This window comes from Haliaeetus albicilla, chromosome W, assembly GCF_947461875.1.
Source record: "Haliaeetus albicilla chromosome W, bHalAlb1.1, whole genome shotgun sequence".
In the NCBI taxonomy this organism is placed as follows: domain Eukaryota; kingdom Metazoa; phylum Chordata; class Aves; order Accipitriformes; family Accipitridae; genus Haliaeetus; species Haliaeetus albicilla.
In genome coordinates, this window is record NC_091515.1 from 20026732 (window position 1) to 20038742 (window position 12011).

The 12011-nt window shown below is 35.4% G+C and overlaps 1 protein-coding gene and 1 long non-coding RNA gene across 4 annotated transcripts in view; one reads left to right on the plus strand and one right to left on the minus strand.

Moving 5' to 3' along the window:
- LOC138683450 (uncharacterized) overlaps positions 1–12011 on the plus strand; it is a 630921-nt gene that overhangs the window by 332608 nt on the left and 286302 nt on the right. The gene's annotated exons all lie outside the window — the stretch shown is intronic.
- The window catches only part of LOC104318982 (nipped-B-like protein), a 179470-nt gene that overhangs the window by 99197 nt on the left and 68262 nt on the right, over positions 1–12011 (minus strand). For all 3 annotated transcript variants that reach the window (XM_069775174.1, XM_069775172.1, XM_069775173.1), the window contains exons 2-3: positions 3492–3635; positions 550–715 (exon numbers count right to left, since the gene is read on the minus strand). In XM_069775174.1, the coding sequence (XP_069631275.1) occupies positions 550–715; positions 3492–3555 (230 nt within the window). In that variant the 5' untranslated portion in view covers positions 3556–3635. The remainder of the gene's footprint in view (positions 1–549; positions 716–3491; positions 3636–12011) is intronic.

The window sequence follows — 12011 nt, forward strand, 5'->3', positions numbered from 1 at the left end:
TGTCAACATAAGACAATTCAAAGGACACCAGGGAAAAATGGGGGGGAAAAAAAAAAGCATATTAACAAAAAGAGAATACGTTAGCATACTTGCTGGTTCAATTCTTAAAATATTTAAGTTCAATATCTAATCAGAACTGACATGGGTCTTACATGGGTGTCTCAAAAAAGTATCTTTTTGTGTAATACTGGGTATATAATTTGTCTATGCGCATTATTAACCAAAGTGGAACACAAATGACTATTGCACAATCAATACCACAAAGTCTGCACTCCTAACTAGCAAGAATGGAACAAGCAGCAGATCTATTAAAAAAAAAAAAAATTAAAAAAAATTAGTTATGCATAAGGGCTGTCGGACAATTACTAACATTCTGATTGACTGAAACAATTGAGACTTATACACAGCGGTAATCTGCTAAACTAGCCTAATAAAAAACGTGCACGTTCTAATTTTCAGATTCTCACAAACACCCTTCTCAATTCAGTTCATTTTCATTTCAAGGAATAAGGATGGTGATCTGATATAGCTGAAGTTCAAAATACATACATGTGATCTGTTGACACCTGATTGAGACTGTGGACAAGCTGTGAAACCAGATTTTCATCCCTGCAAGCCAGAAGGCAGTTCACCTCTTCAGCTATCCGTCCATTGAAAAGCAGGCTTTTTGTTGTTGTAGCAGGTAAAGGTGATGGAAGAGGCAGCTGGTTCAAAACTGTTATCAGGAAACAAAGTAATTCAGAATCATTTCATGAAACATGAGCATACAAAGATAGACACCTTCTTACTCCCTCATGTGATTAAGAAAGAAAACCTGACAACTACATTTGAAATATAGGAAAGATTTCCGGATTATTTTTTTTTTTTTAAATCATGAACACACATGCACAAAGGCTGGACTCCGTTTTAAACAAAGTAATGCAGTCAAATCCATAAGTTATATTACTATATTATTGTAAATATTTAACTGTGCTAAGGCAAGTATTATGAATAAAAACATACTTTTAAACATTCCAGAATATTAAGGTATTTAATGTTATAGCAGTTTTCTCTCAGAGCTGAAAGCATGGATAAAGGGAAGGAAGGAAATGCAAAATCCCTGTAGCTGCATGCAGTACTGTAAGTGCATTGATCATATACTTTAAGTTTTCTACTCTGACCTTCATATTTAATTAGTGTTCCCACTTTGTATGGTGAGGGTAGATAAAAAAAAAAACAACAAAAAAACCCCCCAAAAACCCAAACACTCCCCCCGAAAAAACCACCACCAAAAAAGCCTAAACAACCCAACAACCAATTTAAGCCACTAATTAAATTCTCAGTTTATTCTTCTCCTGTTGTATTCATTTTTATGTAAGTAATCTTCTCAAGAAAAGGCTAGTATTGTTGGTTGGAATGATCACCAAAATGTCAATTCAGTCAATATACCTATTCACAAATCTTGGTAAAAAGATTTGTTTAATGAAAACACCTATCACAATATTTCAATTAGATTATAAACGAGCATACTATAATTTCAGAGGGCATTCTTAGGTCTACAGGCATAACAAGGAAGTGTACCAAATAAGAAGCCTTGACCAGATGATTTGGCAGGGCTACAGAGATGAGAGTAAGCCAGAAGAGGCCAAAAAGCCTGCTACATAGGAAAGTCACTTTCATGGGTCCACGAAAATAAGCTGACTCTGACCTCAGGTTCCCAGGCTGATTACATTAGAAATAGCTTCAGAAAAACACAACTGTGAAATATACTCTTTTGGCTCTTTTATATTTTGAAATTCTTTTTCTTTTTTTTTTTTTTAAAAAAGGGGGGGGGGGGGCAGAATTCCAATATTTTTTCCCCCTATACAATGTATATCATTAATGTATTTAGAAATAAACTGCAATACAAATAAAAGCATATAATATATTAAAATAGCTACCTTTCATTACTTGCATTAGATTACCTTGAAACTTGGAAAAATTAGCAAGATCAGCAAAACATATTTATTAAAACAGTATAAATTCAGCTAGTTAACTGAGCCTACTCTACTGCCTCTAGTCATCACGTCCTCCATGTTTTTAGGGCAACAGGACTTGTCCATTCCAGTACCTTCTTTTCACATAGAGAAAAATAAGGTGAAGCAGTGACAAGCCTTTCTCTTTCACCTACTCCTGAGTTTCTAAACATCAGATAAATACAACAGATAAAGAAGCAAATGCACCTAACACAAGGGCTAATCCCACAAAAGGTAGTTCAGTGTTTCAAGAAACTCTTGCGCCAGGACTCTGACCAATGACCTCTACCACTTAAGTATTTTGACTCCTTTAGAACCTTACCTGCAAATACTTAGTGCTGGAAAACTGCCCATAGCCCAGAAACTTATGATTTGCATCCTAATGGCCTATTATTAGACACACATAATGATACATATAAATACATAAACAGCATCTTCCAATTTGATATTTCAGAATATCAGAAAGACATGAAGAAGTGGTTTTTTTACCCTCGAGTACATCTGCTTTTTTTTACTGTAGGCAATTAAATTCAATTGCTGCGTATATACTTTCAGCATCTCTTGGAAAGTCTCCAAATTTCAACAGTATAATAATAAAAACAAGAGCTCAGAAGAAGCACTCAGGTCAGTGAGTCCAATTATCCTCAGACAGACAACCGAGCTATAAACTCTTGCTTATACTTTATAAACAAGATGCATCTTTGTCCCAACTTCTCTTATTGGAATGGTTGTTCTAGGAGCTCATTATAGGAATGATAAATCTCCTCTTAGTTTCCACTAGAAATTTATTTTTGGTCAGATTATAACCATTTGGGTTTGCACCAGTATCAGCTTTTAATGTAAATAGTTCTTTTCCTTTCCTTGCATTTGTCTTCCTGATGTATTTAAAGACAGCACACACACCTCATCTGCTCCTTTTGTAGGCTGAACAGCCAAGAAAGAAGCCTCATAGATTCAGCTGCTTATTTCCATTCTAGCAGCCATTCTTTGCACCTGTTAATTAGAGCAACTTTTTTGTACTTTGTCCAAAACTAAGGAACTAGGTTTCAAGTATATTCAGCATATTCCACAACTCACTCTAGCTGAACATCAGTCTAATCTCTCTCTCTCTCTTCAGTGAAGATGATGAGATGTATGTTTTAGAGAAGTATTTTTTCATTTATATGTTTTTCTTTATTTGTGGGGTACCCAGATATATTACTGAATGATATTCCAAACAAACAATAAATTCTTATATTTTGTGTTTCAGGTTTACTTAAGGGGTTTTTTTTTAACCTACATTTCATTTCATGTTTAAATTAGCATATTTTGTTTGAACATATTTTTTAAATTCAAGCAACGACAAAATTAACATTTTTAATACCAAATCTGATTTTGAACAGATTTACTTTTAAGAGCTTTAAAAATAAAAGTATTTTTAGTATTTTGAAAATGCAGGTATTTACTGAAGAGGTAGAAGGGAACATAGCAAAGACAAAAAAAAAGAAGAGTACTTACGGTCTGTAAGACTAGCAATCCCTGCAAGAGTAGTGATGGGAACATGAGGCATATCCCCATTCATCCTGAAGTTCTGGGATGGTAGCGCCTACACAGATATTTTAGTTCAGGTGCCAGCTATCATTACTTCCCATCTCCCAAGCACTAAAAAAAACAAAAAAAAAGCAAAAACAAACAAACAAAAAACCACAAAACCAAATTAAAATTCTCGGTTTACTTAAAAGAATTTTAAATTCAATAACATAAATGAAACACAGACCATAACCTCAGCTGCATACTAAGTAAATTTTGTCAAAAGTGGGTAGAACAATATAGAATTTAAATATCAAATGGCATTAAGCAATCAAAAGGCAAGCTTTTGGTCTCAGAAGCAGAGCCCTTCACCAAAAAAGATGCAAGATAAGGCAATCAAAAGAAAATTTGCTCAGGTTATACAGTACCAACTCAAAAATTGGTAACAAAACTTCTGTTGGTTCATATTGCAGTGGACAGCACTTAATCCATAACCAGTTTAAGTAATTAGCTGCTATATTCACTTCCCAGTTTTGGAGGAGATATTTTTCATATAAGAAGCTAGCAAAACCAAAAGGGATCATTTACAGATGCAAAAGTCAAGTAGTAAACAAAGCAACAAATAAAAAATCTTAGTATATTTTAAAAGTAGTAGCTATTTCAAAACTGATCTGAAAATATCTCTTTAATATTAAACACTCTCTGGTCAAACTACTACCAGGAACTGTTTTAGCCACTCCACAGAAAGAAAAGGTTTAGTCACCACTGAACTAGCTCATTTATTTCCTGTAAAACAGCACAGTTTATATTCAACTACTGAAAAGGAATTTGTACATCCAGTTTTCACTAACTATAAAGATCCCAATTGTAAGGAAGTCCACACTATTAAACAAACAAACCAACCCCCCAGCATCAACCCCCCCCAAAAGATCATCACAATAATTTCAACTACAGTGCCAAAACCAACAAAAATTTACAAAGATCACACATTACAATCCACTGTTGTTATACTAATGAAATGACAAAAATTGAGCATGATCTTTTCTGAAGCCAAACAAAATAAATTAAAGGAACTTGATATATATACATTTACCTATTATAGACAGGCTCCTATGTTAACAGTTCGTGAAATAGTAAAAAGACTTCTGTCAGCATTTATGTTGTCTACTGAAGATTCTGAAATTGTGATTTGCTTACGCTTACTTTACAAGCCAACATTTTTGCAAATTACATATACAATACATATAAACCAAAAGATCACTGTCATTTCCTTAGTAATTTTTATCTCATTCTTTCTTATGCCACACCAATGACAACATATAAGACATCACTGCTAATACATACGTACAAATTCCAAGCAAGACAAGGAAACTGAATAAGTCTTTTTCCTGCTTAACGTTTTCCTGAACCACTGAAGTTAACTTTTCAAAGTTTCCCTATCTACACACAATTGAATTCTTCGGGGGAAGGGGGGGGTGGGGTGGTGGTGGTGATGGGAGACACAACCAACACAAAAAAAATTCCCACCCAACACTGAGGTTAAACAGAACTGACAATGAGTTGACTTCCTTTGCTGCACCTACCACAGGCTCATTCCCACCATTAAATTACATTTCTTATCAAAAATATAGTACATTACAGGTGCAGAAATCTAGTTAAGGAAACTGCTGCAGATAGATATGCTGCGTGGGTTGTTGTGTTTGGGGTTTTTTTTAATCCAGGAGAAAACAGCCTTCAAACACCCAGAGCAGTTTCAAATACTACTTGATATTGGAGTTTCTTTACCCGAAACGAATACCAATATACACAGAATTTCAGTGGTTTCTTAGTTCCATAAATAAGCAATTCTTAAAGAAAGAAAAAACAACAACAAACAACTAACTTTTCCCACAATGAGTCTGCAACAGCAAACCCACAAGAGCTAACATCACTTTTAGAATTTAAGTTTTCATTGAAAGGTAAGTAGTTAAAGAACACCTTTCACAGATAAGTTGTATATAGAAGAAAAAGGTCATGTCTGATGATCTCTCCTCTCCTGACTGAAATTGCATCAAAGCTGACTAAGGCCACATCACTAGTCAGTATTATTTGAAATCCTGTATGTAACAGAAACAATGGGGGGGCAAATCTGTTCACTTTCCCTTCCTGATCACCTGGAAAAGCTGTAAACAGCAGCAGCAGTCACTACTAATGCAAGTTCTTTCCTGTTATTACTGCCACAATGATTAAATTATACAGCTATTCAATGGGAAAAATTCCTCCAAAACTAGACACTTAAATTAGAAACCTTCTCCACAGATACATGATAAGAAACACAAACTGGCAAGATCCAGATCTGAGAGTGGAACAAGTGCAGAGAGCTAGGATGGTCAGGGGAAGAGTAAGCTTTCTAAGAGGAGAGTAGAAGGGGTTGGTTTGTTTAGCTAACAAGAAAAGGTCAAGAGGACATGTGGTTGCTCTCTCTAAGGCAGTCAAAGAAGGTTACGAAGGAAGAATGCTACAGGGCAATGCTAACACAATTAATGGGGGCCATAAATGCAAGCAAGAAGAAAATCAGAATGGAGCTTCTCACCATCAGAGCTGCCACTTTCTGGAATAGCCTTCCATTAGGAGTAGTAGCACAGATAAGCAACACCATTACTTTAAAGATGGATCATACAGATGTTACAGAAGGGACAGGATGTGGTTGCCTGCACCAGCTGGGAACTAAGCACGCAATTCAAGTCTGTCTCTTATACTAGGAAGTTTTTGTAACTATGATGATGTGGGTAAACAGATGAGAGTAAACAAAAGACAAAGAAAGATGGGATTAAGTGATGGGATTAGTTTATACAACAAATACAACATGAAGAATGGGAATATTTGGGTCCAAATATTATATCTGTTGTGTTGAGAGCAAAACTGCATCTGTTATACAACTGGCAAACAAGGTGGGATTCAATTCCAGAACTAGAGACTGAGGTCCAGTGAAACTAGAACTCGAATTTGATGTCACTGAGAATATTACTAAACTCATTTAGAGAATTCAAAATATCAAGCAGTTAGAGAAAAAAAACTGACAGTGCAAGACAAGATACGTTCTTTCATACAAAACCATCAGAACAGCATAGAACAATTAATGGCTTGACTGACAGATAAGTTTTGTTGTGTTTTCCTTCTAGTTTTGTTTTTTCATTCCCCAACTGTAACAACAGTTAAAAGTAATACATTTTAGCAGCTTGCAATTAGTCAAGAAGAAACAACATTTATCAATATTTAGAAAATTTTACACTATCAGCTTTGTACAGTAGCTATTACCAGTAGTACAGCATTTCTACCTCTAGATTGAAAAAAATGAAACTGTTAGTTAATATTAGCTGAACTAAGGAAATCAAAGAACTGCTGCATTGGAAAGCTTTTAAACAATGCATCAGAGTGTAGTAGTTCAAACAGAGAAGTATAAACCCAATTTACATATATGCAAAGGAGGTCTTGCATATTCAGTATATACATATTTAGACTCTTGCTGCTTTATAAGAAACAACACATATTGCAAAAGACATTCCAGGGAGGAAGAAACTACAGTCTACGAAGGAAGTGATACAAATCCCTTAGTGAAAGGAAAACAGTGAAAGGGCAGCATATATTGAGAATAATATCTAAAAAGCTATCATCATAATACACAATTAAAAAAGTGAAGCCAAGCCAAGATAGCAAGGAAAGTAATATTAAAAACAGTTTATGCTATGGATAATAACTACACATTGAAAGTGCTACTTCTGTATGTTATCTTCTTCCCTTTTTTTTGTCAATTATGTATATTCACTTTTACTGCAAATTAACATTCAAAAGAAAATTGCTATCAAAATGCTAAATTTAAAATGTCACAGGTTGTTCCATGTTTTGGTGGGGGGTCTTTTTTTTTTTTTTTTAAGTAGAAAGTAAATATGTGTGTTATGGTTTAACCCGGCAGGCAGCTAAACACCACACAGCTGCTCACTCACTCCCCCCACCCAGTGGGATGGGGGAGAGAATCAGAAAAAAGGTAAAACTCATGGATTAAAATAAAGACAGTTTAATAGGACAGAAAAGGAAGGGAAAATAATAATAATAATAACAACAATAAAAGAATATACAAAACAAGTGATGCACAATGCAACTGCTCACCACCTGCTGACCAATGCCCAGCCAGTCCCCAAGCAGCAGGCCGCCACCCCCTGGCCAACTACCCCCCAGTTTTATTGTTCAGCATGACATCATATGGTCTGGAATATCCCTTTGGTCAGTTGGGGTCAGCTGTCCTGGCTGTGTCCCCTCCCAACTGCTTGTGCACCCCCAGCCTCCTCGCTGGCAGAGCAGTATGAGAAACTGAAAAGTCCTTGACTTGGTGTAAGCACTGCTTAGCAACAACTAAAACATCAGTGCATTATCAACATTATTCTCATCCTAAATCCAAAACACAGCACTATACCAGCTACTAGGAAGAAAACTAACTCTATCCCAGCGGAAAACAGGACAATGTGTTCGGTAAAACAGTCCATAACATGGACGTGGAAAATACTGACTGCCTTCAGTGGTACAAGGTTTGGACCATGTCTTGCAGATCCTCTCAACAACTCATCCCTGTATATACTGCATTTCTCACTGTAGTGCTGGGTTAATGGCAGAGTAGAAAACGAACAGGGGGGAAAAAAAAAAAAAAATCTCTTTAGAGAGAATGGACAGGCATGGGTAAAATTAAGGGAGGAAGAGAGGACAAAAGTAAGTTGTGAACAATTTAGGTAAAGAATCAGTGATCTTTCAGTGAAAAGACAGACAGACTACAACCAGGGAAGAAAAACAAGCAAACAAAAAAACACCCCGCACCAAACAAACAAACCACCACCAAACAAAAACAAAAAAACCCCACCCACAAAAAAGCCAAGAAAAAAGAAACAAACTGCAATTTATTTTTTTTTCAAATATTGCAGCATCTGACTATCAATGGAATGACCAGAGGACTCTGACCACTAGTTACCATATGAAGGTTCAACAAGCTCTGCATTTATGAAACATTCCTCTTAGTTTAAATACATTCTTGTCTCCTCAACAAGAATAACAATTCTTCCATAGCTTAGCTACGTACATGCATAAGAATGGTGGAAAACAAAATAAAGAGAAAAATCTTTTTATGTGCAGTAATACACAGGCTCAGTAGTAATGCAAAGATAAGTAACACACCTCAGGATTCAGAAATGTATTATGTACATTTAAATGTTTCATTCCCCATACTCCAGGGTATTCTTTAACTTATTATATCTTTAGATTTAAAAAATAACTTATATATGACTTACCTAATATATTTCTGAGAAGATTAGAGATAAAATTAGGTGGATTAAAATTAAATTTTAAAGAAGGGCTAGGGTATTAGGTCTCTATAGTTTTCTTTTTTAAAAGCATTCTATTAAAGAGAATACTTTAAATAGTTATGTTTTATTTAGTTTAGATTATGAAATCTAGTTAGAATGAAAATACTTTAAAAAGTGGTTTTAATTTTTTATATGTTGAGTAGCATTGTATTGATGTAACCACAGCACCATGATCAAATTTGATTTCTGCAGCTGCACAAAGTAAACTAGTACAACTCATTTATTAGCTACTTTATAATTTAGGTGAGCAGTGGAGTTTTCTTTTAAAACAGCAAACATGCTATTAGAAATTTAAGAAGGCTTGCCTCATAGCCAGTTTTAAGCTTCCACATTTTGCAATAAACTTTTCTTGTTAGATACTACATGAAGCTCTGCTAGTTATCAGTCCATAAACTGTCCCAAAAAATATAAAAAATAATAGAAAAAAAATCACTTAAAGAATGAGGGAGAGAGGCAGAAAGAGAATGAATTAATATCCTCTAGTTCCCATTCAAATAAGATACCACGACTGAGTACATCATACAGGTTTACCCACAAGAGGGCAGATTTCTAGTTTCCATACCAGAGCTACAGTTTGATACAATGACAGTACTTCTGTTACAAGTTTCCAGAATGAAATGCTTTTTAAAATACTTTAAAAAAATACTAAGGATGGAGATATGGTTGCCAAAACATAGTCTAACATTTAAGTTACATGGAAAAAAGTAGCATACACATTCACAATATAAAGCATCTTAACACTAATTCAATCTCAGAAAAAAGTCAGTATTGGAATTGAACAGTAATTAATCACTGATGCAGCTGCCTAAGGTTAAAATAATAATGCAAGAAACCTGATACGAACCTGACTTGAACTACGGGGGGGGAGGGGGGGGGGCACGCAGCATGTGGGGAGGAGGCAAAGAGAAAGGGGGGGGCGGTGTCAGAAATCCAGAAGACTCATTATTAATGATAAAAGCCCATGAAAACAGCATTTATAAAATCAGGAAGTTCACAGCATATACAGAATAGTTTCACCTTCTACAATACTGGCTACAAAAAATTAAGTTTGAAAATAGAGATACAGAAATCCCAGAAGCACAAAACCAGATGAAATTCAGTGTACTATTGAAATCTGTATGCTTGGTTCATAAAGTGATCAGCCAGCGGAATCTGAGTGATGCTGACAAAGCAAGTAAAAAATTAAAAAGTGTGAGATAAAAATTATTTAGTATAATTTCTAAACCAGTATTAGCATAATGTGTTTTCCTAAAACTATGCCAATAGTAGCTGCTCAAATCACTGCAAACTACAACTACTGTAAGAAAAGAAATCTTAGTGAAAAGTACTGTACTGGGCCCAGTGTAAGTTGTTTCTGAATATAAAGCAAGCTTTAGAAAAAAAATTTAGAGCAACCAGCTTCTTCCTCTGTGGCTACTGCCACATTCCTTTGGTCTCTGCTGTTCTATTCAATAACAATGACACTGATGCCTCTGCTGCCCATGTGCTAGTAGTGGCAGTGACACCACAGTAAATGGCAAGAGAAACCCCAGTAAAGGTGGTGGAAGCATACACAGCATAAGAGGTCTGCGGATTCAAGGAAATATGCCCCCTAATGCAGGAGCACATACACAGTTTCTATGAGGGTAAACTAACATAAAGCATAATTGTGCTTAGCACCTGTAATAACTCTTCCTGTGGGATGAGAGGAATTGACACAATCAGACCATCACACAAAAAACCAACCAACCAAACACCACCACCACCCCCAAAAAATAGACTAAGCCATGTGCAGAAAGCAGATACCTATGGGTAGTATGCAGTTTCCCTGATCTACACTACATGAATGGCTAGCAGGAAATGTTTACCCTTCTTGCTACCCTGCAATCACAAAGGGTGAAAATTCATTAGAACACAGTTTCCTGAAAAGAAGGAATAGGTCCCCAACAGCATTAGTACCTTTTTCTGTTAAAGCCATTTCCTTCTCGTAAGCACAGGAAGATTTTCCTTTTTATTCATTTTATTTTATATAAAAATTAAAAAGCACTTATAAACAGTGTTCTCCACTTAAAAATAACATCTCAAATATTTAATTCAGGTGCCTTAGCACCAAGAACTCTTTAAAATGAGCCCATATCAAGTCCTTCATATACAAATAAGACATTTAAGCATCAAGTAAAAGCCTATTCATTAGGGCAACACAACCATCCCAAAAATTTGCAGAAAACCAAATTATATTTACAAAGTGTTGTGATGATCAACAAGCATAGATTATTTCAGCCAAAGAGGAAAATGCAAATCTCAGAATTATTGATTTTCAAGGAAAATACCCAGTGCATTGATGAAGCTATGCAAATAACCAAGAATACTGTTCCACAGGAAAGCATATTTCCTGTTATTTCATTAGAGAACTAATGCAAAACAGAATCTGTTTGAAGAGCCTTACTGTTAGGCAGCTCAATTATCGTCTTAAAACATGGGGATTAAATTTAAGTGAATGGAACAGAAATCTTGCACCTGGTTCCAAAATAAGATACTACTGGCTCTTTCTCATTAGAAAAGTGATACAAGATCAAGTCCTACTGATAAGGTAGCAAAACCTAAACCAAAGAACTGGTATGTTTCAAAAAGTTAAGCTATATAAAATACACATTATTTTTGCAGGCACAATAACATAAATAGCTATTAGACATGAAATACCTTAGCAGGGTAGTTATGTTCACCAGTTCTGCAAAATAAAGCAGCTAAAACTTCTGTCAGGGAGAATCCAGTTATTCAGGGAGTTTATTACTGCTCCTTTACATCTTTTTAAACAATAAATATCCTCTTTATGAGCCTCTCCACATCAAAGATTCTGACACTACTGAGAGCTACTGAATTCTTTCTGTTCTGCAGAAGCGACCATAGAATTAAACTGTAAAAACCTAACTTTGCTTGGAAGCAGTCACGATATTAAGCATAGCTGAGAAATTCAAACATAAAGGGAAAACCCCAAGCTACTTCAGTAGTTCCATACATTTATTTCCCATCTGCACTACATATTCCACATGCAACTTTTATTGCAACAAAGAAAGTACACCTGTAACCGTGCTCTTCTTGGCGAGCACAGCCCTTTTACTCAGGCACACAAGCAGCAGCTGAT